This window comes from Aricia agestis, chromosome 2 (genome assembly GCF_905147365.1).
Source record: "Aricia agestis chromosome 2, ilAriAges1.1, whole genome shotgun sequence".
Lineage (NCBI taxonomy): Eukaryota > Metazoa > Arthropoda > Insecta > Lepidoptera > Lycaenidae > Aricia > Aricia agestis.
The window spans coordinates 22,635,931-22,660,067 of NC_056407.1; the positions used below are offsets into that span (position 1 = coordinate 22,635,931).

Below are 24,137 nucleotides of genomic sequence, written 5' to 3' on the forward strand. Positions count from 1 at the left end.
CCTCCAACATTGTGTCCATGTCAATTGTCTCCATACTCGTGTCTGGTGACATTTCTAAAAAAATATGTATCGCTTGTAGAGCCCCTATAAGATCTTTGCAGAGCCTCAAGGCCCCGAGGAGCACACTTTGAGAATGGCTGATAATTGATATTATATTTAGAATAATCACTAAGGCTTCCCTTTGTTACACAAAGATAGCTAGTTTTCCGATACTGTAATACACACAACATAGTCATTTTTATTTTTTACTGTGGGAAAATCACTTTTCAGTTCAATTTCCACTCACATATATTATGGGAAAATGTAACCAGATAATATCAGGGGTAAATTTACAGGTATTTCAAAATCTGGCAACACCGGGCGATTCCCGCCAGAGTTGCCGCTTTTCCCGTCGGGAGCGGCCGCGTTCCCGCCTCGCGTCGCCGCGAACTTACACGACATTTCGAATTTCGAACATGTTCGTTGTTTTTTTCTGATTTGTTTTACGGATGTATTTCGCTAATCGGTAAGTTGTTTTGTTGTATTGTGTAAAAATTATATCAAAATTGACAGATGTTCAGGAATTATACAAAACTCAAGTTGAAATACAAAGTATTCGCGTTCGGATATCCGGCAAGAAGTTTTTTGAAAACTTTTTGCTTTTAATACTTAGTTACTTAGGTATCTGTGAATTTACACAATAATAATAATTGTTAAGAGCTAGGTAAGATTAGGTAATTCAAGTTCTTTTAGCATAGAGAGTCAGATTAAGTTGTATGGCTAATAATATTAGATAGGTATGCGCTCTATCTAAAAGAGAATACTCTACACTCGATTCTAGGCTGTACCTACGATGATAATTAGTCTTTAGTCATAGTAAATAATTGTCGACGGTTAAAAATCTTCCTGTAAACCGAACTTTGGGAGATTTTTTAAAATTAGGTAGTATGCAAAATATTTCAAATCGGAAAAAAATATTCAAAAAATCGTCGTGTTTTAGTAGTAGAAATTATAAATTATTCACAAAACACTGATTGTACTTATACTTTTAAATAATTAATATTAAAATTTAAATAAAATAAGTACTTAATTAATTAATTCCCATACAAAAAAAAAAAACACAATTTTAGCTTATTTTTGCTCTATAATGTTACGGAACCCTTCGTGCGCAAATCAATTAGATACTTAACTGAATTTATTTTCTCGTAAAATAACAATAAGAAAACAGCTTTTCAATTACAAAAAAAAAAAAAAAAACGTCCGCTTTTCAATAATAGTTTTATTATTTTTAAATTAAGTATGGTCTAGGAATCACAATCAACTTACTGTGTATTAAAGAAACAATACATAATAATGTGACAAAAGAGCCTAATCAAGTCAAAGTATGTCTTTGATTGTATGATAATAATATTACGACTTTTTCGCTGTGTCTGAAAAGTGCAGATCTTGTAAAGTTAATCAGTATTCTTTTTTTTATGTAATAAGGGGGCAAACGTGCAAGGTCACCTGATGGAAAGCAACTTTTGTCGCACTCGCAGCATCAGAAGAGCTGCAGGTGCGTTGTCGGCCTTTTAAGAAGGGGGGGGGGGGGAAGGGAATAAGGGAGGGTAGGGAAGGAAATGGGGAGGGTAGGAAGGGAAAAGGGTAGGGGATTGGGCCTCCGGTAAACTCACTCATTCGGCGAAACACAGCGCAAGCGCTGTTTCACGCCGGTTTTATTTTAATTTAGTATCCACTGTACCCATTACATTGTAAGAGATTAAATATTAAAAATAATGCATAGAAAATTAAAAATTTCGCTTTAATAAAAATCCGGCAATCTTTTCTCGTAGCACCTGAAAGTTATTCATATTTTTCAATTAACTTTTTCACCGGCTACAAAGAAATTTTTATACCATATAGAAATTCCTTCATTCCTTCTTATGAATACGAGGTTTCCAGTACAAGGCATACGTATCTAATTAGTTTATTTTTAAAATGTAGCTGTATTTTGCGAGGCAAGACTCAGTGCCTCTAGAGACGAGTGGCTGTCACCGCTCACATTACATGTTATACCAGCATGCAGCAGCTAAATAAATATAAAAACTGAAAATCTAGGCAGCGCATTTTCCCGATGTCTCCTCAGCTTAGCATGACCACGGTAATTGCCAATATATTTCTGTGTATTCTTCCTTGAAAAGGAACCCTTCTTTATTCCTATAAGGAATACTTACGCAATCAAGTGGTAAAATTTTAGATTTTTTTGGCCCTATTCTGTGGATAAAAATCTCTTTAAATATGCCATGCTAAATGTGTTAGACCCATTTTAAAATGTAAGATACAGACACGTAGAACTCTACATAGCTAAGGAAACTGTAAGGACTAAGGACATTAGTTGGGGTCTAACTTTTAGGGTATTCTCATTATATTATATTGGCGCGTATGAAGTCAAAACATTATAGCTGTAGAATTAATTTTGATGTAATTTCGGCGCAGCATACTAGCCAATATACAGATATTTTGAGGAATTTGAGCGTGTTTGTAGACTGTTCTTTGCGGACAGATCGTTGAAAATCACACACCACATGGCACATCTTTAAAACAAATGTGAAGCGTCAACATCAGCTTATTACAAAAAAAAAGGAAAAATTCATTTTTTTATCAACACGCGTGTAAAGTTGCCTCCGCCGCGTTGCTTATCAAAAGATTTGCACCGACGGGAGTGGTACTAGAGAGAAGTGGGGGGACATAACGAAGCAGACTGGTGTACCTGAATACTGAATTATCACATGTTCATATAGATAAAGCCACTATTTGTTTGACTACTGAAAAGCTTGGACTAATGACAAATACAAGAAAAGGTTTTTCTGTGTTTCAAATTTCACCCCTGAGTTTTGTACTGTCGTCATAATGTAAAGACGTTACTGTCCAATGGTTCAAAATCGTTAGATCGCTAGAGCTAACAAACCATAAAATTAATACACCTAGCGGAATAGAGCAACAATCTCGAGCTGTCAAACGTAACCGAAATTGGTTTCATCTGTGTGTAAAAGTATGTGTACGTATACACTTACACAAGCATGATTGAACATGATTTCTATGAGATTAAATTGTCAACGTGCGGCACGTGCCGACTGGACGTCAAAAAAAGAGTGCTGCTCTCATGTATTACACGTCTCTTTTTAACACGCAGTGTTACTGATAGTGATATCTCTCTTGCTCAGGCCTTTGTTTCTCTATTCCGCTAGGTATATTAACTTTATGTAACAAACTTTAGTGCTAACGGGTTGCATAACATTTATGAGAGGTAATTTTGGTTTTGCAGTAAACCAAACCAAAATTACCTCTTATACGCTCCAGATTTCTAGGTCAATTTTATGCTGCTGCAACCTGTATCCCTTTATAGTAATATTAAGTATGTCATACAAAAACTCCAAATTCCAACTGAATCAAAAGTCTGTACGTAGACAAAACTTTGATTAGCTATTACCAAAGTTGTTGAAATTGAAATACGTTCTCCGAAGCGACTTCTCGACAAAAACACGTGAATGGTAATTCTCAATCTCACCGATTCAGCCATTTTCATCCTTTCTACGAAATCGAGTTTGCGATACTGAATGACGTACGGATTTTGTCGTTAAAGAACGATTTCAAAAGGTCAAAAACAAGTAAATTGACTCGACGTAAAGCATAATATCAAGTGACTGTTAATATGAAAAAAATATATTTACTAAATTAAAAATATAATATATTGTTTTAATGAACACTAATAATAAAACTAGTACATATTATAACATAACATAATTAATTTGGACGAAAAACATGAATATTACTCATCTTGCCAATTCCCATAATATGTAACTAATAGGGAGACCAACAGAAAATATGGGAGAAAAACATAACACCCAAAACATGAGTGAAATCATTAAACGTAATGATTAAAAACATTGTTTTATTAGTTTGATGCATCCAGTATTTCATTTCTAAAACCATCCACCTGTGCAAAATACTGTAAGCCAACGTTTGCCTCGCTGGTTCAAGCCAAACAGGTTTCTCGTCATTAGACGACAATAAAACTGTAATCCTTTTGTTACTCGCTAGGACTTAACTTCGATTACCATTTAAGAGCTATTTAATATTATAGTATTAAATCAAAACAATAAATAATCTGAACAAGAGAAACTTAATTCTCAAATACGTAGATTATCTAGTTTATATATTATGTAACTCTTATGCCTGTTTTCACCAACGGTCTCCTAACGCTAAGTGTTCCCTAGCGATCTTTGCGGGTCAAATATTCTCTTAAAACAAACACATTTAAAAAAAGTAATGCAAAAGTTCTTACGCCCTGAGGACAAACGTGACATAGAAAAATTCGTGAAATCTTGAAGGATATGTACCCTTAATGGCCGCTAGGGGACCACTTAGCGTTAGGAGGCGGTTGGTGAAAACAGGCATTAGTCACAAAAGGTATAAAATAATAATTATTATGAAGCATAATATATTTTATTGGTCTGGTAAATTTTATTTGTTTGGACAGAAGCACTTTTTTTAAAGATAATATAAACTCATAATCAAAAATGCAGTTTAACTTCTAATTTTCAAAATAAAAGAAACACCTATAATAATATAATGAAGCCCTTTTTGAACGGGCCTACACGCTAAATTGTCTGCTGAATTCAACTATATGAATGCTACAAATAATGTTGCTTATCCTTCGATCGCGGATTCTTGGAAATCTATTGTTATTCTATTGTTGTCGCGGTCACCGGTGTCCTTATGGGGCTTGATAGGTTAAGGATTATTATTTTATTCCGTAATGGTCTGACAAGTCCAACATAATAGTCCGTTCTTATCTTTAAACTCCACATACTTTAATTGATCCTAATTAAGCAGTTGTTTTGACAAAGTTATACTAAACTATAACCTGATAATAATATTAATATTGTATTTGTAAAAAAAAATAAGAAAAGTCTACAAAAACATATCAAAATCATGCACTAAATTAGAACTAGCGCAGTCAGTAGGATATTGTTAAGTATTTTGCTCCCCTTTTAACGCGCCATGTCAAAAACAAACCAACAGCAAAAACCAATAGATCACATAATGAAAGTGAAAATTTTCGGCTTCGTGCATCTAATATATTGTGTAGACAGAAACTCTCATTAATCAATTCTGGGTGTTATTTTATTCCAAGTAAAGTTGATTGTTGCTTGCGTGATTTTAAGGAGGGTCGACCTTCAAAATTTTGTTTGGAGCGTTGCAATGTGCAAGGGTAATACACGTAGCTTGTTTTAGATTTATATTGTTGGGGGAGTGCATTTGACGCGTTTAGAGGGGTGGGTACCGATGTAGAGCAGTAATACAAATATTTATCGGTTATTTTAAAGCAATATTAAATATTAAAATACTAAAAACAATATTAAAAACATCCATTAGCAGCCTTAAATTTTAAGGCTGCTAATGGATGTTTTTGTCTCAGATTTAGGGTTCAAGAAATACAGTCTACGGACTTCGTACATCACATTTTTATCTATCACGACATTTTAAGAGATTACTATATTATATCTGTATACTGTCTTGACCATGAACAATTTTGATTGACTTTTTTCTTATTATTGTTCAAATTCGATGAACTTTATTGTTACTCATCGAGCAGGACAACTTTCGACAACGAAACTCTTTAGCGTCTGCTTCTACAATAATAATATATTGTTTAATTAATAATTTTTGACATTTTTACTGATTTATTGAACCCTTTGATTCTGATAGAACCTTACAACATTAAATCCATATTTTTCTGAAAACGTGTAACATTTTCCCCTATCATGCTACTCATGCTATTCTATGGCGTCATTGGTTCGTGATATCAGTGGACCGCAGCGGCGCAACGATTAAACATCTTTATATAGTTCAGATTAAATCCCTCAGGCAGTCAGGCAGGGGAGCTGTTTATGATAACCCAACATTGTTATCTATGGAAAAATGTTATCCATAGACCAAACTCAACCCTACGTCCATATTCATAAAGAGAAAGTAAATCTTTATCTCTATCTTTTTTGACGCTTTCACAGATTTTGATGAATTAAAGAAAACTAGAGATCGCCGAATGGTCGAAATTCGACTTTAGTTTCAACGACATAGGACTACTATCTATATTTTGTAAAAATATTGACTTTATAATTTTTTTTCAACTCTTGTCTCTGGGACTCAGCTGATCTCAGACTGGCCGTGTAAGCATTGTCTAATAGTATCTAAAAAGGCCCATTCACTGCAGGACTGCCGTGCAGTCCTGCCGTGAATGGGCCTTTTAAGATTCAATAAAGAAACTATAATCCATTTTCAATTTGTCAACAGACTTCAACCATAAATAAAAGAGTATAATTCGTATGTATAGGCTTGTCACTCAAAAATCTGTCATTTCTCATGTGTGTGTATTGTAGTGTGTGTAATGTTTTAAAAAATGTATGATAAAAGCATAATTTCAAAATAATATTAGTTCGATGCACTCCTTCACCGTATAAACGATAACTGTGCAAAATTTCATGCACCTACGTTTTCCCATTTTTCGTAAAAAGGGTTACAAAGTTTTTCGTTCGCGTACTAATATTATGATGATGATATAGTTCCTACTGAGCGTCCCAATTGTTACCTCTTCTGAAATAACTTTGACGCAGTTTAGTAAATAGGTCCTTTCAGTCCTGCTAAAGGACATGTACTTACACTGCACTGGATAATTGGAATGATTTCAGCGGTCCTATGTTGATGACGATCTTCATTAATTTACAATCGATCAACTATTGTATAGAGTTACACAATCAACTGCAGCAAGCACTCCGCTACTCGAAATAGATGTCAGTGTAAAAGTGATGACGTAATTGATGGAAAAATAATTGGAGGCTGTGTTAACAGGCACCTGTGAAGAGTGGATAGATAGGTTCGGCAAATTGGAAACACATTTACATAGGTTAGCTACCTGAAACTATTTGAAAAAAGAATTTGTAGTTGTTTGTAGGAGATATATTTGTTTGATAACATCCACGATTTAGATCCATAACTCATAAGCTTTGATCCAAAATACCATGATACTTATCCACTTTATTTACACGCGCATAGGCACTTGTATACTATAAAATTTGGAATTGGAAAATATATAATATATATTTTCCAATTCCCTATAATTTCTGGTCCTTCGAGCCGGATCTGAACCAGCGACCTATGGATAAATGGAACTACGCTACTTAGTTATCTATCTTATGACTTATACTTGCATTTCTTTAGTTATTGGTCGACTGACTTTGCAATGGCGTAATTACTTTAATAACATTATTAGCATTTAATAATTTGATTGCCATTTGCAATTAAACTTGTTGAGCTTTAGGCAGCAATTTTTAATGCACACATTGTCACGAGACTCTCTCTCTCCTCTGAACTCTTTCAAACCATATACATATTGTAATATAATTTTTATCATTCAACGCAGGCATTATAAATGTGGCATAAACCTTCTATAAATTATAACAGAAATGTCCCTCGTTAGATTTAAATTGCTATTAATCCCGTAAATTTGAATTTAGGATTCGTTGAAATCCAATCATTAAAAGTGTCATGCGATATTAATTTGTCGTAGTGTGGTCCATAATTAAACAATTTGTGCGATAGAGGATTATGACGACGTTTTCGGAGTACAGGATAATGAACTTTGTACCCCAATTCTTAGTAGAATAATTTTAGTAAAAAATTGATATTATTTAGTGGACAACTACGAGTATTACATAGAAAAAGTGCTATTTTAATTTTTAATGCAACATCTGCATAATGTTTTGTTCCTTGGTATGGGAGAGTTTGAAAAATATGTGATAATTGAAATTTAAAATAAAAAAAATTAAAGTGGCCGCCCCAGATATATTTGATCGAAGGGCCGCCCTAAAAGATACCATCAACGATCGAAATATTCCATTGGCACATAGAAGTTGATTTTTTTCTGCTGGAAATTCTGTACACTTTTTCGCTAATAAAATTAATATGACACCATTTCCTTACTCAATAAATATAATTCTGATAAATGATAAGTGTGGGGTTGCGTGCTTGGAACTTTTAGTGTTCAGATGTTCCGCTTATGTCGTGTTTCCTGGTTTGGTTCAGACTGAAATATTGACAATAAGTAGTGTGACGACGAGTGTAGCATGCAGTGGTTTTTCATTCCATACAAAATAGGTTTTCTTTCTTTACATAAAGTCTTTTACACCAATGCGAAGAAGATTTATTCTAAAGAAAGAAGACATCTTAAAAAGGTGAAATAATAAGTTGGGGTACCCAAATTATTAGATGTGGATTCCCATTTGACTCTGACTTTGACCTTGTGATGATGATCCTGTTACCACGCCAGCCACCAAGAAATGCCTAAGAAATTGTGAAAAGTACCTTAGAAATGACCTTAATAAAAATCTTTATAAAAAAATAACTGTTTAAATAAATAAACTGTTTGTCTGCGAAATACGATGTTGCTCTACCATTATCTTCATTGTGTCATTATAAACACGAATCGTACGTTATTAAAATGGCGAATGTTGGAAATGTTGCGCATCGGAAATATTGTAGGGATTATTGTGCACATAGAGCCTATTTTAAGGACTTCATTTAGCTTGTGAACTCAGAACTATTAATCCTTGCAGACGTAGTTTGAAATAATGTCGTAGAGGTTTGTTTTTGAATGCCGACATTAATAACTTTTTTTTGGGTCAATAAATATCGAGTTTGGTTAAAATGAGTTTTATCATAAGTATTAGTATAAACGTAGAAATCTACTCTATTTCTTGTTAAACCTCTAAAATATGCTTAACCCTTCCTACTTAACTTACGTAGAACGGGGTTGAAAACTAAGCGTTGAACACTAAAATAAATAAACCTCCGGGTCATAACGAATAAATTTTAGTTTTTCAATATTTTTTCCCAAGTTTCTTTTATTTACTGTGAGGCTATTTTAAGAGGTAATTAAGGGAACGTGTCTGTAAGTTTTACGAGTTTACCCCGTGAGTGCTCGGTCCCTCGCAAGACTAGACCGTGCCGAATCCTAACTCAGGGCTGGCACAGAGATTCAATTTTAATGCATGGAACTTGAAAGAGTTTCATCTATAGTTCTCTTACTAAGAAAGATAATGTTAATGCAGCTTGATTTAAGAACCTCGCAAATTATGAAGAACTTGAAATTTGCATTTTTTATCTATTAGCCAATTATTATGTATTTAAATAATATTATGTGTTTGAAATTATTATAGTCTTCTGGATTTTCAAAACTATATTATTAAAAGAACTTACGTTTCTAGCTTATGCAAATATCCAAAACTGTTAGGCCGTTTCATTTTAACTCCAACATTTGCTCCAACTTTCTATAAAGTGGCAGCCCTACTCCTTTACTGGAACGAATAGCCTTAACTTCTAGCTTCAGGTTATTATTACGGACAGTAAAATTTATTTTACGCGCGGATTTGATGTTGGCTGCCTCAAATATACTGAAATGTGTGGGGTCTATGATTTCGGACGCTCAAAGGAGCCGCAGATATAAGTTTTGAATTTACTAGAATAGTTCTTATGCTTGCGTGTAATAGAAATATAGGAGCGGCATTCGTTGCTGCTTTTTAGGGATCCGTACCCAAAGGGTAAAAACAGGACACTATTACTGAGATTTCGATGTCTGTTCGTCTGTCTGTCTGTTTGTCTCCAGGCTGTATCTCAAGAACCGCTATAGTTAGACTTCTGAGATTTTCACAGATTGTCTATTGCCGCTATAACAACAAATACTAAAAAAAAAAATATGACACCTGATACAACAAACGTGATTTTTTTGGTCTTTTTCGTTCGTAATCAATACTGTAAACAGGTAGGCACTTCAAATACTCACAAAATTCTTAATTATATTTCTACTTTAATAATTAATAATAAACTTAGAATAAAATATTATATCTTTAAATTATAATTATATAAGTAAGTATATATTTTTTTAGAAAATGTCATTTTATTCGTGTTTTATCGAATACCGAGCAAAGCTCGGTCAAATAGCTAGTTAATATTTAAGGGAGATACATATACAGGGTGTAACAAAAATAAGTGATAATACTTTAGGGTGTGTATGTGTTCCTTGTAGAGACTTCACTGTGAAAGTAGCAGCGCTGAAAGACGAAAAAAATTTTTCACTTTTGTATGGGCAAGGGCCCGAGCGTCACGAGTTTCCCCATACAAAAGTGAAAAAAAAAAGTTGGTCTTTCAGGACTGCTACTTTCACAGTGAACAAGGAACACGTACGCATCCTAAAGTATTATCACTTGTTTTTGTTACACCCTGTATAAAACAAATACAAAAAACACATTTTTTTGCCAACTGTCGCTCTGTAACGGTGCGGAACCCTTAGTGCGCGAGTCCGACTCGTACTTGACCGATTTATAAGGTTTATTTTTACTTGAAGTTAAGATTATTAGTATTTACACTTAGAGCTAAGTTTGTAAAGTACTGTGAACTGTCCAATATTTTAGATACGTTTATTACAAAGAATTTAAGTATTTATTACAAAGAAAATGATTGATTGTAGGTATTGTATCCAAGATATAGTTATTGTTTAATTCCGAAATTGCTGGACTAGTTTTCATAAACATTTACACAGATATTTGCAAAAGTACATACATGTACGATTTACGAATGTACGGTTTGAGAAATTTTATTTTGCGTCATTATGAAAAATAACATACAACTGAAGGTATTTGACTAAACAAGTTTATGAAAATTTCTTGCCACAAACATTTATATTTGCGGGGTAGAAAATAAACAGAATTGTTACAATGGTCTTTATTAAAACGCGGGTTTTACAGTTTATATAAACAGGGAGAAATTTAATCAGGCGAAACTTGAATACAGAACTTAAGTGCGTAAAACAAAAAGGTAAGTTTGTAAAAAGGACTTTTCTGACCTACATACTACAATGTAGGGGACTGTAATAATACAATGGCTTAAAAGGTGACTTTAAATGCTAAAATGGCGGCTAAGTTACAACTTGCAAACTTACAGCTGAATAGAAAGGTTAGAGGAATTAACGAGATCAACGAGCAAGAGAAATTAACTGGCCAAGAAATAAAGGGTGGTGTTGTACTTATCAACGATCTTGGTCAAGTATTCCACCGTCTACTGCGGCTCTACGTTGGCCCATGATGCAGAATTACAGGAAATTATGATTTTGTCTATGATTGCCTATGGTTGACATCGATGCTGGGCGCTGGCTAGCTGAGCACAATCGGATGTCACGTCATGGAGTCATGGCCTATGAAGATGCGTCATAAAATACTTTAGTACCAAAAAAACTTGAACATTTTATTATAATACTTTTTGTTTTTAAATTAGAAACATCGTTGGCTCACGGCTTAAGAATCTAAAGCTCTAACCAGAAAACCGATCTGGAAACCTTTCAAATGCGGCGGGGGAAAATGTCAAAAGTACGGGAAGGGTATGCCAGAACAGAGCCCAAAATCGAGTACTTAAGGGTTTTCAACGTCTCAAAAATAGTGTACATATAGCAAGTGTTACATTATGTATCGCGTGTGTCTCCGCACCATCGGTTCTTTACAAAGTATTCACAATAGGCTATTCAGAAGTCGGGACAATAGTTATGGCGGGCTCACACGGCGGATTTTTTAAAATTTCGCTGACAGCCTGGTCTCGGATGTGTCAATAAGCAGTGTAAACTCGCTTTGACATTCCGATCCGATTTTGATGGTGAATTTTGTATTTGCTCTGCGTTTGTTTGCGTTTTATGATTTTTTAATTTTTTGGCTTTCAGTCTGCTGGTGGTACATAATCGTTATCGTTTTGTATACGTTCTTTCCGGGATTCTGAGTATGATGAGGAAAAAGAATGATAGTATGCAAAATCAAATAGGAAACCTAAAAAGCTAAGTTGATAAAATAATTCCCTTTTATGTAACATGATTAATGAATTTGTAACCGTATCCAGCTCATAAAGAGAGAAAATGAGGACACGCTCGGACTTTTTATTGATATTGTGAATACAATGTGTATTTTTGAACGTTATTATCCGACAGATTCGCTTTAATAAAATCAAAATGTATTGAACAGTTATTGGACTTTGCGCTTAATATCGGTAAAATATTACGCGAAGTCGAAATAATCCTTCTTTAATCTAATTTACGGCACTCGACGCTTAAATGTTTCTAAATAACTTATAAGAGTGCAACACGCGTGTACGAAAATGGAAAATGTTACTGGGTAAGGCCGCCAGAATTGTTAAATAGTAAGACAAAAAAAATTGTGTTACCGTAACACAAAAGTGACACCATTTTTGGATAAAGGTGGTTTCATAATGGTGAAATACTTTACCTATAATTTTTATTTTTTAATTTCTGTTAGACGATTTAATACAAGATAAAATTTATGTCTGGGTTGGTTGGTTGACACAGGTGTACAACATATAAGTAACTCACAACTTGGAAACCATTACTAGAGCTCATCATTACGAATAACTTTTTGTATGGAAGTAACAGTGAAATAGCGAAAAAATAAATCAGCTGTTCCATACTTTTCAAGTGTTGTTTTCACATTTTCGGTGTTGTTTCTATACAAAATTCATTTGTGATGTATAGCCCGAGTAGTAGTTTTCAAGCTATGCGTTAATTTAGTAGTACACGTTGTATGGCCGTCCAAATACCACTATGCATTCGGCTTTATAGATCGATTGTGTTACGATAACACAAATGTAACATAATCGTAACACAAATGCAACACAAAAGACTTAGAATTTACAACAATTTTAGATTATATTTCGGTTATTTATTGCAACTAGGCATTAATGGGCGATTTATAATATACATTTGACCTCATCGCTAGCAAATATAATACAATAACATTAAAATATCTGTTTATTACCTTTGAATTCACATTTACTTTTATTTTTTTTTTCACATAAACAAAAACGTAACGACCAGTTTAGACTCATTTACTCCTGAAATAATAAACCTAGCATTTTTTTTCTTAATTTTGTTGATGACAGTGCTGCCGTATTAACACTGCATTTGACTCTTTAAATAGTACCTGTGGGGTAAAAATTCGTCACACAAATAATACGTAACACAAAATAAAAAGCCAAATTTTATTTTAAACTATCGATAAAACAAGTCAATTGATTGATTTCGCAACAATATTAATATTAGAGCAAGGGACTATCATCTAATTCTTCGACGGTATACTTATTATTCAGATATTCTCTACAATCAAATGGATATTCCAACCATAAGATACTGCAGAAAAAAACGGCAAAAACGTCACACAAATAAATTGACAATTTTGGCGGCCTTACCCTACTACAAATATTATGTTGTGTTAGGTTAGGTTAGGACTCAGGAGTCCTGACTGCTGATAGTGCGATATGACATTATTTCCTAAGTTTTTAAAGTTTTCGACGAAGGCAAACGAGGGATTATGAATAAATAAATGATGGTAAAAATAATTATAATCAATTTTCCTGTCGGGAAAAGGTGATGCAAAAGGAATAGTTCGCACCAAATGTTACAAAATAAGTATTACATTATTTAATATTGTGACGAATATAATTTTGTTTATTTGAATAATTTAATTTGAAATTCCGCATTATAATTAGCGCGTGTACAGTGTACACCCGCGCTAAGCCGAGCGCTTCAACCTAAGGGCGTAGACACAATCCCACCCCCCGCCCATAAACAAAGAAACTCCAAATTGGATCTCGTTGAATCGATATTTGAATATTTTATTACGTTTTTATAGTGCTCAGGGCTTAGTAAAATCGATTGTAATTGAATTTTTATCGGATACTAGGGTTAGGCGAATTTATTATTTAGCAACTCTTATACGCTTCGCACATTTTATTGTGAGGGTCCGTGCATAAAGAACGCCAGGCGCGGCCATGTTTAATGCACACAAATCGTAAGATATGCTGTAATAGTTCTGGGCCGCTGGGAATAGGATACTGAAAGCTGTGCTTGTGTGTGATAGTATTTTTGATTAGCCCGACAAGACTAGGCAATTACATGAGCTTTGTTCTGAGGATAAAAATATAATAATTGAAGTCTGTAATTTGCACTTACCATTCTTGTCCCATTTTTAAGAACGTGATATTGTGTCCAGTAGTGGCGAAGGCTGATTGGGATTTGGGAACGATGAGTGAATAAAATAAATCGTATATGCAGGCAGCTTATCAGATCTCAAAGTATCAGATGAGTAATTTAGGAATTTTTAGTAAAAAAACTTTGTTGGAGTCTTAACGAAGTTTTTTACTGAACAATTGCCGAAACTAAACAACGTGTATTCGACAGGGGACTGAGGGCCTTATTGAAGTGAGTTCATTACGTTTTGCTTATTCAAGTTCGGGTCACCGTGACCCAGCTTTGTTTTACATGCAAAATGTATTGTATTTTTAACCGATTAGCGAAAAGGTGGCGGCTTATGATGTAACATTTATAACAGACAGAGGACTGAAGATTTTCTCGTTTTATTTTTGATTCATGCTTTAAAATCGATTCAGTAATTTCACCTGTATTAATTAAAGCAAACACAACACTTTATTTTATATTACATTATTAATTATAATTTAGCTCCCCACACCGGTTTCGGTGACGGTGGCCGGTTTCATTAAAACCAGGCCAGCTACGCAGGAGTAATTTTTATAGTGCCCAAGTGTGTGCGCAGTACACAAGAGCACTCTCTATTCCTTTACTCTCATAACCCAGTGGGACGGAAGACCGACACGACCGCCGAGGGATCAGGCGCAGGACCGACTTTTTACATGCCCATCCGACGCATGGATCATCTTACTTGTCAGACAATCAGGTGATCAGCCTGCATTATCCTAACCAAACTTGGAAATAACATGTTTCCAACGCGGGAATCGAACCCACTACCTCCGAGTCAAGAGCCGCGCTCTATACCACTAGACCACGGAGGCGTTACATTATTAATTAATATAGATAGATATACAGACAAAAGGTGTAAGGATGGTTTGTAAATCAGACGACAATTCCACTTTTGTTATAATTGTAACATTCTAACAGAATTTCCAAACAGCCAAAAATGCCAACAAAGAGCTAACAAAATGTTGTTTTCAACTCATGAAATTTTTCTCCTTTGTATGGTGGAATTTGTATTATTGAATTTTACAAATTCCTGTATATTTAACTAAATATTCGTTCGTCGGGGACTTTCAACGTTCCGTCTGAAATGGTGGACAATGTTGCCAGAATAAAATTACAATAACCTTTGTGTCCAAGATGTAGAATGATGTAGATTGTAGAAAGATGCAAAGACTCCTTGAAATGAAAGTATTTTTGTTGAAGGGATGGCGAAATATTTTTTTTTATGAAATAAGGGGCCAAACGAGCAAATGGGTCACCTGATGGAAAGCAACTTCCATCGCCCATGGACCCTCGCAGCATCAGAAGAGCTGCAGGAGCGTTGCCAGCCTTTTAAGAGGGAATAGGATAATAGGGGAGGGTAGGGAAGGGAAGGGAATAGGGGAGGGTAGGAAAGGGAATAGGGTAGGGGATTGGGCCTTCGGTAAACTCCTCACTCGGCGAAACACAGCGCAAGCGCTGTTTCACGCCGGTTTTAGAATAGAATAGAATAGAATATACTTTATTGCGTTCAAGATATTGTACAAACATAAAATACATTCATCAAAGATACAAGAACGCAAAGGCGGCTTTATTGCTATTGAGCAATTTCTTCCAAGCGACTTTTGGTATCTATAGGAGTACAATAACAATTAACTTAGGGTATACTGTGCTCTAATAAAAACTAAACTAAACTTTTCTGTGATAACGTGGTATTTCTCCGGCCCATAGGTGCCGAAGCCACGTGTAAAGTGTATTACTCACTTTTCATATTAAACAAGTTTTTTTCTCTGCCTGTCTTTTACCTTTACATTTTAATCGCGAAACTGACTTTGAAATTATAATGGAAGTATGGAAGTAATTTTACTCAAGATATCGGAAAATTGAATAGTTCCCGTGGTAGTAACTGGATTTTACTACACAAAAACTTAAAATACTCGGCCAAGCGCGAGTCGGACTCTTCATTTGTTGAAGCGGCAACAGATATACACAATCTGTGAAAATTTCAGAAGTGTAGCTATAACGGTTCTTGAGATACAGCCTGGCGACAGACAGACAAACAGACAGACGGAGAGACAACGAAGTCTTAGTAATAGGGTCCCGTTTTTACCCTTTGGGTACGGAACCAATAAAATATACAGAATAGTATGAAGGCACTGCAACCGTAAGCTGAATTTACAAAATGAATTCCCAGAAGCAAAAATTGCAATCAGACCCAAACAATATCAAGATAATTTTCAGGTTATGGCCGCGTTAATTTGCGAAATTAAAAAGCCAATACCGTACACAAAGGCAATTTCATATTGAAATATCTTAAAAGTTCCAACCTGTGTCGGAATCATTCGTAACAATTTTAATTTTCGCTATCAAATAGCGATTGTTGGAGCGATTCCCATACTTCCAAAGTCGCTTCGAGTTCAAGCTGTTTTAGGGCTGAGAGTGAGTGATAGAGAGTCTTTTCAATGTGAGGTACCTAGTGAGCTAAAATTTGTATGGGATAGAAACGACGGACCTACTAACAAACAATGGTAGGTAACAATGGTAGGTAAGCAAACAGGTCTCTGGGCTTTGTCATAAGAATGAGCTCTCAATTTAAAAATATCAAAATACTCAAGATACTGTATTGCTCTTACGTACGCAGTGTTCTTGAGTATTGCTCTCAAGCATGGAATCCTCAGTATAGCACCCACATTGATCGACTAGAGTCTATTCAAAGAAAATTTACAAGATTCTTACAATTTAAGTGTGGCTCTTCCGATCCTAATTATGAGTCAAGATGTTTAAGGTTCCACCTTCTTCCACTTTACCACCGACGTCGAATAGCAGACATCTCGAGTCTATTAAATATAGCCCAACAAAAAATCGACTCATCTCATCTCCTTTCCAAAATATATCTCAAAGTCCCTTCCCGATCCTCTAGATTATCTTCCTATAACCCTTTGTTTACTCCTTTTTCCCATACAAATTATCGTAAAAACTCATTTTTTATTCGTGCAGCTAACTTTTTTAATGACATAAGCAAACTCGCGGATCTTGATTTATTTAACTCTTCAGTAAGAGCTACAAAAAAGCTAATCACTATGCAATAGTTTGAGACTGTTTCTTAACTGTTAAAGTTACAACTAACATTAAACTTGTTTATTTGCTCCATGTTACATTCATTGGTATACCTACCTACTGTTATATTTCATTGCGTATCTGTTTTCTTTTTTTCTCGTAAACATAAAATACCTCACATTAATTAGATCATAAGCTTTTGTTATTATTGAGTGTTTAACTGTGAAAACGTGTAAATGGTGTTAAGTGTTTGTGTAGTATCTAAGATTGTAAATCAAATCACTGTATGTTTTCCTGATAAAATAAAAATAAAAAATAAAATAAAATAAACTAATTAATTGAAACCATACAAGTTATTAACGTCCTTAATGTAAAAATTATCGAAGACTTACCCTAGTCAGTTGTCTGATTTTCGTGAGAGAGCAAACTTTTTATGAGCTAGCGAGACGGTCGGCGATCGAAGATGTCATCGAGGTATGAGAATCAGCCCCCTGGCCGTAACAGCAATGATCCAATTTCGTGAAAGGCTTTTAGATGGCTATTTTATTGTCTTTGTTAATTGTTGCAGTGCACTTTTGATTTCTGCTTTCAATAGATAAATAATTCAAATTCATAAGTGTTCTACCATTTTGTCTTCTTGACAAAAAGATGTTACCGAGAACAGTGTCGTATAGACTTTTACGTTACTAAATTCAATAATCAATAAAGTTATATTACTAGATATAAAAATATGGATGACTATTGACTAGTTATTTTTCTCAACTTCGTTTGCAAGATAACACAGTTTGCGATAATCGCACATTTAAAGGCAATGAAAACTTATGTTCATTCCTGGGATTTAAAGTAACTCCAAATAAAATTTCATCAATGTCGCTTTAGTGGTTTAAGCGTAAATAGATAACATACATACACACTTAAATAACGCTTTCATTTAGTAGTTTTTGAAAAGTGCCAATATAAAATGGTCGGACTGTACTTATAAAGAAGTACCTAAACAGAAACAGTCAGTTTGGTAACAATCTAAGCAAAAGTAAAGGAAACCATGTGCAATACATTCCCGAGACTGATCGGAATTCCCTTTGAGTCTGGGTCGAATTAAATCATGTTGATTCCATGCCGACATCAGTCGAACAGGGATGCGCTCGCGCATAAACAGCCTGTGGATAGGGCTGCCTCGCGTCAGTTTTGTACACTTGTCATAATAATAAATATTATTGTAAAATTATTATTCATTGAAATTATTATAAATTAAATTAATTGAATTATGCCGCTGGACGGTAGGCCTCCAATATGTGTGTTTTTCAGATCCCCTTTCTTCAAAAAAAGCTTTAGTCAAATGGTAAAAAAATTCCATCGTGATTGTATATTATATTATACAATTAACGTATATTATACAATATCGTCTTTCATGTAGATTCTACATGCAAGGCGACAGTCTTATCTGTGCCCCTTTTTATCACAAAAAACGTTTCAATTTGCACGTCAATCGAGGAAACATGTTGTTTTTTAATATTACTAAAAAGGATTGTAAATAACTATTTCTAGATTGATATAAAGGCTATCTTGTATTCCGTACATGTACGGAGAGTAAATGATTATTACCTATCGGAAATCAATCAGGGGTATATAGGTTCGGATGGAAACGTAATTCCACGTAATGTAAATCAAAAATAATTTAGTTGAATACTATTTTCCGAATCCCGACCTTTGTTTTATACCTAGGTTCCAGAACTTAATAAGAACATGAAACAATACAATATAACATGCCCTATGAAATGCCCAACGTTCCGTAAATCGTGTGCCTTTTAATTTTCAGGACACAGTAATTTTAATTTCCTTCTTTTTCAAGATTATAATATTATATAAAAAATTAATAGATTGAAAAAAAAAACAAATCGATTCATGATGTAAAAAATTCTGACGCTTGAGATTACAAAGTAGACCTGTCAGAAGCTTAAAGGTCAGTTAACGTAACAATAATAATTTATTGTTAGTTAATTTAATAATCATTGACTTGAAAATCATAATAATTATTATGTATTATTTACATAATAATTATTATGATTTTCAAGTTCTCTGTAAATAATAATAAATCCAAATTTTAACATTTTGGACAGCCCTATTTAATTTCTCCGCTCAATGTTTACAACATGCAACTCTATCAAGGTGTTAGAATAACATCACAGTCGTTGAACCGCAGACCTTTGCGTTCCGTAAACAGAAAAATCTAAACACGCCTGTTTATTATCATACAATCAGTTTATTTTAGTTCCAAAAAGGTAGTATATTTCACCAATACCTACCGCGGTACTGACACAGTCAGTAATTATTACGGTAGTTCCTTATTCTGTATTGGCAAAAACAATATGAAGAATAAACCACGTGAAGGGACATGGGCTTTTTTTGTGGAAAAATGTATGGTTTTCGTGAAATTAATAATTTACGCGGGACAGCCACGCGAACATCTATCTACTTTTGAATACTAGTTCTGGATTTCTAAAATCGACTTCTTGATTTTTATTGTAAAGAAACGTACTAGTCAATAGTCATTATGCGCGTACCGCGTCACGAAAAACATGTTGGGTAAAATAAATAAAGTTAAAACAATGTTAACAATATTTTAAAGCCCGTCACAGACTTAAGCTATAATATATATTAATATACAGGGTGTAACAAAAATAAGTGATAATACTTCAGGGTGTGTACGTGTTCCTTGTAGAAAGTTCACTGTGAAAGTAGCAGCGCTGAAAGACCAAAAATTTTTTTCACTTTTGTATGGGCAAGGGTCCGAGCGTCACGAGTTTCCCCATACAAAAGTGAAAAAATTTTTTGGTCTTTCAGCGCTGCTACTTTCACAGTGAACTCTCTACAAGGAACACGTACACACCCTTAAGTATTATCACTTATTTTTGTTACACCCTGTATTTATAGCTAGACATATTTTTTATACTAAATCCACATGCCACAGAAATATATATTATAGCTGAGTGTGTGGTTCCGCGAAATTATCATAGAAAATATATATTAATATGCCGAGCTATAAATATATTAATATATATTATAGCTAAGTCTGTGACGGGCTTAAATGAATTTCGTGTATAACAAAGTCAAAAGCAATGATACAATTAATATACCTACTAAATGATTTTTTCTATATTATAGTGCTGCCATAATAATATACCTATCTAAAGTGTTGTATGAGTTGTATCTGCAATCTGCTGACTGCAAATTAATTCTCTCGTTCAGACTTTTGAGCAAACAAAATTCGTTTGTTGACAGCCCCAAACAAATAAAGGGGCAATATTTGAGCACTACACAAGTATGGGGGTTCCAATTCTGATTATTGTTGGTAAAGGCAAATAGTGCTGTTGTTAATAATAAAAATCATTTAAATGCCCTTTTTGGACATAATCCATAAAATTTTACTATTCAGTCTATTATACGGAGGCCGTTCGAACCGGCTGGTCGGATCGCAGGCCGACCGGACATGCATATTGGAAATTCACAAAACAAGTACATTAAGAGCTCACCTGACTCTAAAAATCAAACATCGTCCTTCTCTCTTCACACTCACGCCCGTCTGTCGTATGCCAGGTGAAAAAGGACGGCGCGGAATCATCGCAAAGTTAGTTTTACTTGAATAAAAGACGAACTATAATGATTATGAAAAAAGTATTTTGAGCAAATTTAGGTTTTATCAATACCTTTTTAGATTTTAAAAAATATTAAAGAAAAGACAGCAAACTTCGAAGATCCAAGCAAAAATGTGTCTAAAACAAGGTTTTTTGTAAAAAAGAAACTATCGAGCATTTTTTGAGTAATCGTGTTTTCGTCTTGAGCATTTAATCTTTATGAACTGAAGTTACTTTTGTCAAAAAATCAGTTTTCTAGACCTTACAGATTTTGAGATCTAGGTTTAAGTATGTAGTCAAGTTAGGATCATATGGGCTCTTAAAATATGCGGTCGGCCAGCCTGTAAACAGGGTGTAACAAAATAAAGTGATAATACCACAGATTTTAGAAGTAAGGATAATACTTAAGTATGTGCGTAGGCCCTTAATATATAGAATTTACTGTAAACGACTTAAATTTCTTAAAAAATATTTATGGCGTTGACATTTTTCATATAAATGGAAGTCAGAAGTAACTCTTTCAGCGTTGCTACTTTCACGGTGAACTCTATACAAGGGACTCTTACAAATTACACACATCCTAATTCCTAAAGTATTATCAGTTTGTTTAGTTACAGCCTGTATAGGCGCCTTAGCTCTATTACCACCATGACTGCAAACTCTGTATAAAAATAGGCGCCAGTCTTTAGTGCCAGACGAATATGCTCTATAACACGTTCGTCATCGGCCTCATCGCCGGTATTTGTTCATCATGGGATTCATGATGAACAAATACCACAATTACCACGTATTCTGAACATGATAGCTAAATTGTCGATTGTAGTCTAATTTAGCTCGATAGATTATGTCTGTATTGAATACTTTTGGCATGTACAGTCGCCAGTAGTTAATAACTTTGGATCACACCACAGAATAGATAATAGTACAAGTAATCATACATCGTTCTGTGATCTGTCATACAGCATACTGTTACATTCACCGAAAGGGTGAATTTTACATTGCAGCGTGACTGCGACAGGAATTGTCTTAATTGATAACAAAATAGTTAGAATTATAATTTATAATAATGAATTAACAAAAACAAACGTAATGAAACAAGCTAGGTACAACTGAAAAGTCTCTTTCAGGTCTAAGCTAAATTAAATTTCTCATTTGGATTATACGCGTCACCTGAGTCGCATTTTAGGCCTGAAATGTATTTTAGGAAATTTCTAGCCCTTTTGTGTAATGACTAATGACTAATGACTGTTTTATGCGAGTTCCAGGGTCCCTCTCGTTTCATAAAGTTACGTAACAGAGCTTATATTAGACCTAGGTTTAAATTAAACAGACGGCAGATATAATGGTCGCTAGGAAAATTAAAAAAAACTGTTTTCTGAGACATAAGACCTTTATTCTAGATCGATTTTTCACCCCCGAAAACTTCTAGGTTTCTAATCGTTAAAGCCGTTTCCGAGATCGCCATTATAAATAGATGAATATTCAAGAATTGCTTGTTTAAAAGTATTAAATATGATATAAATCTATATATTATAGGCTGTAGCTGCTATGTACAATTTCTCTGAAGGCAGTTGGCACAGAGGCCACAGACAATTAATGAGAAATAAAATTAGTTATGTTTTACAGAATTCATAATTCCGTTTTCGAATTCAAATACAACCTCTTCCACAGATTTAGCCATTGCGAATATTCCCAAAACTTGAACCCAGAAATTCCCCGATCCTTATATTATGAGTTTTTGGAGCAAGTATCAAAGTTAACACATCTGCAAAACATTGCAGAGCAGGTACGATTCACAGAAGTGTCTTGTTTAAAAATAAATGAACAAACGCACTGCATCTGCTGATGCGATCGTAAAGATTTTATTCATGGCGTAATTGACGCTAAAAGCCCTTCTCACGTTGGGTCTTGATGGGTAGCCATGATTGCAAAAGCTGTAGGTATTACAATGTGCACACACATAGAATGTAGATCACCCGCATCTCAGAACGTGCCTCTTTAACCGGCTTCCAAAAAGGAGGAGGTTTTGCTATTCGACCGTATTATTATATTATATTATATTATATTATATTATATTATATTATATTATATTATATTATATTATATTATATTATATTATATTATATTATATTATATTATATTATATTATATTATATTATATTATATTATATTATATTATATTATATTATATTATATTATATTATATTATATTATATTACAATATATTCTTTTTTTAGGGTTCCGTACCCAAAGGGCAAAAACGGGACTATTACTGAGACTTCGATGTCTGTCCATATGTCTGTCTGCCTCTAGGCTGTATCTTAAAAACTGAAATTTTCATAGATTGTGTATTTCTGTTGCCGCTATAACAACAAAAACTTACTAAAAACAAAATAAAATTAATATTTAGGGGGGCCTCATACACCAAACGTAGTTCACGTTTGTTGTATGGGACCCCCCTTTTGGCCTTTTTTGCTCGATATCAATAATGCCAACAGGACGTAAGCGCTTGATAATTTCACAAAATCCTTAATTATTATACTATTGTACTTTAATAATTAATAACAAAATTAAAATAAAGCAAAAATTAAAGGGGGCTCTTATACAAAAAACACAATTTTTGGTCTATTTTTGCACGTTGATGGAACACTTCGTGCGCGAGTCCGATTCGCATTTGGCCGATTTTTTGAAGATCGCAATCGCATGTATTTTTCAACCCTATTGATTTTTATTTCAAACCTATGTCAACGTATACAGGGGTGAATTTCCCAAACGGCTTTTTTTTTGTCTTCGTTGAAATTACTATTAAAAAAAGGGAATATTGTTGTAAATTATTTGTTTTACTATTCAATGGGTAGCTATAGGATTGTGGCAAAAATATAATATGCCTAGGACTATTACAAAGGTAGAAATAAATAACTTGAAGATCTATTTTTATCAAATCGGTGCTGTCCCTCTACTTTTTTTACAAACAAAAATGCTTACATACTAGAAAATATGAATAATTTAAGGGTACAACTTATATTATTTTGTAGAATATTAGTTAATCTATTATTATATACCATATTTTATTACATACTAGGCTAGGTAAAGGCTGAAAGCTATCTAGCTTTCAGCCTTGCCGCGCAAAAAAGTGGTTTGGGAAATCCAGTCATTTGATGGGATATAGAATAAATAAAATAATAAAATTTATCATCGTTGCCTTTATTAAAATGAACTAGATGTGAAACGAAAAATAAAGTAAAATAATAATAAATTTAGTAAAATAAAGTAAAATAATAATAAATAATAATAAAAATAATAATAAATTAAAATCAAAAATGAAAACGATATCTTGAAAAAAAATAAGA

The 24,137-nt window shown here is 33.9% G+C and overlaps 1 protein-coding gene across 1 annotated transcript in view; it reads left to right on the plus strand.

Moving 5' to 3' along the window:
- The first annotated feature begins 393 nt into the window (after positions 1-393).
- Positions 394-24,137, plus strand: part of LOC121739968 (kinesin-like protein CG14535) — a 297,875-nt gene continuing 274,131 nt past the window's right edge. Inside the window, exon 1 of the mRNA XM_042132628.1 lies at positions 394-505. Within this exon, the coding sequence (XP_041988562.1) occupies positions 489-505 (17 nt within the window). The 5' untranslated portion in view covers positions 394-488. The remainder of the gene's footprint in view (positions 506-24,137) is intronic.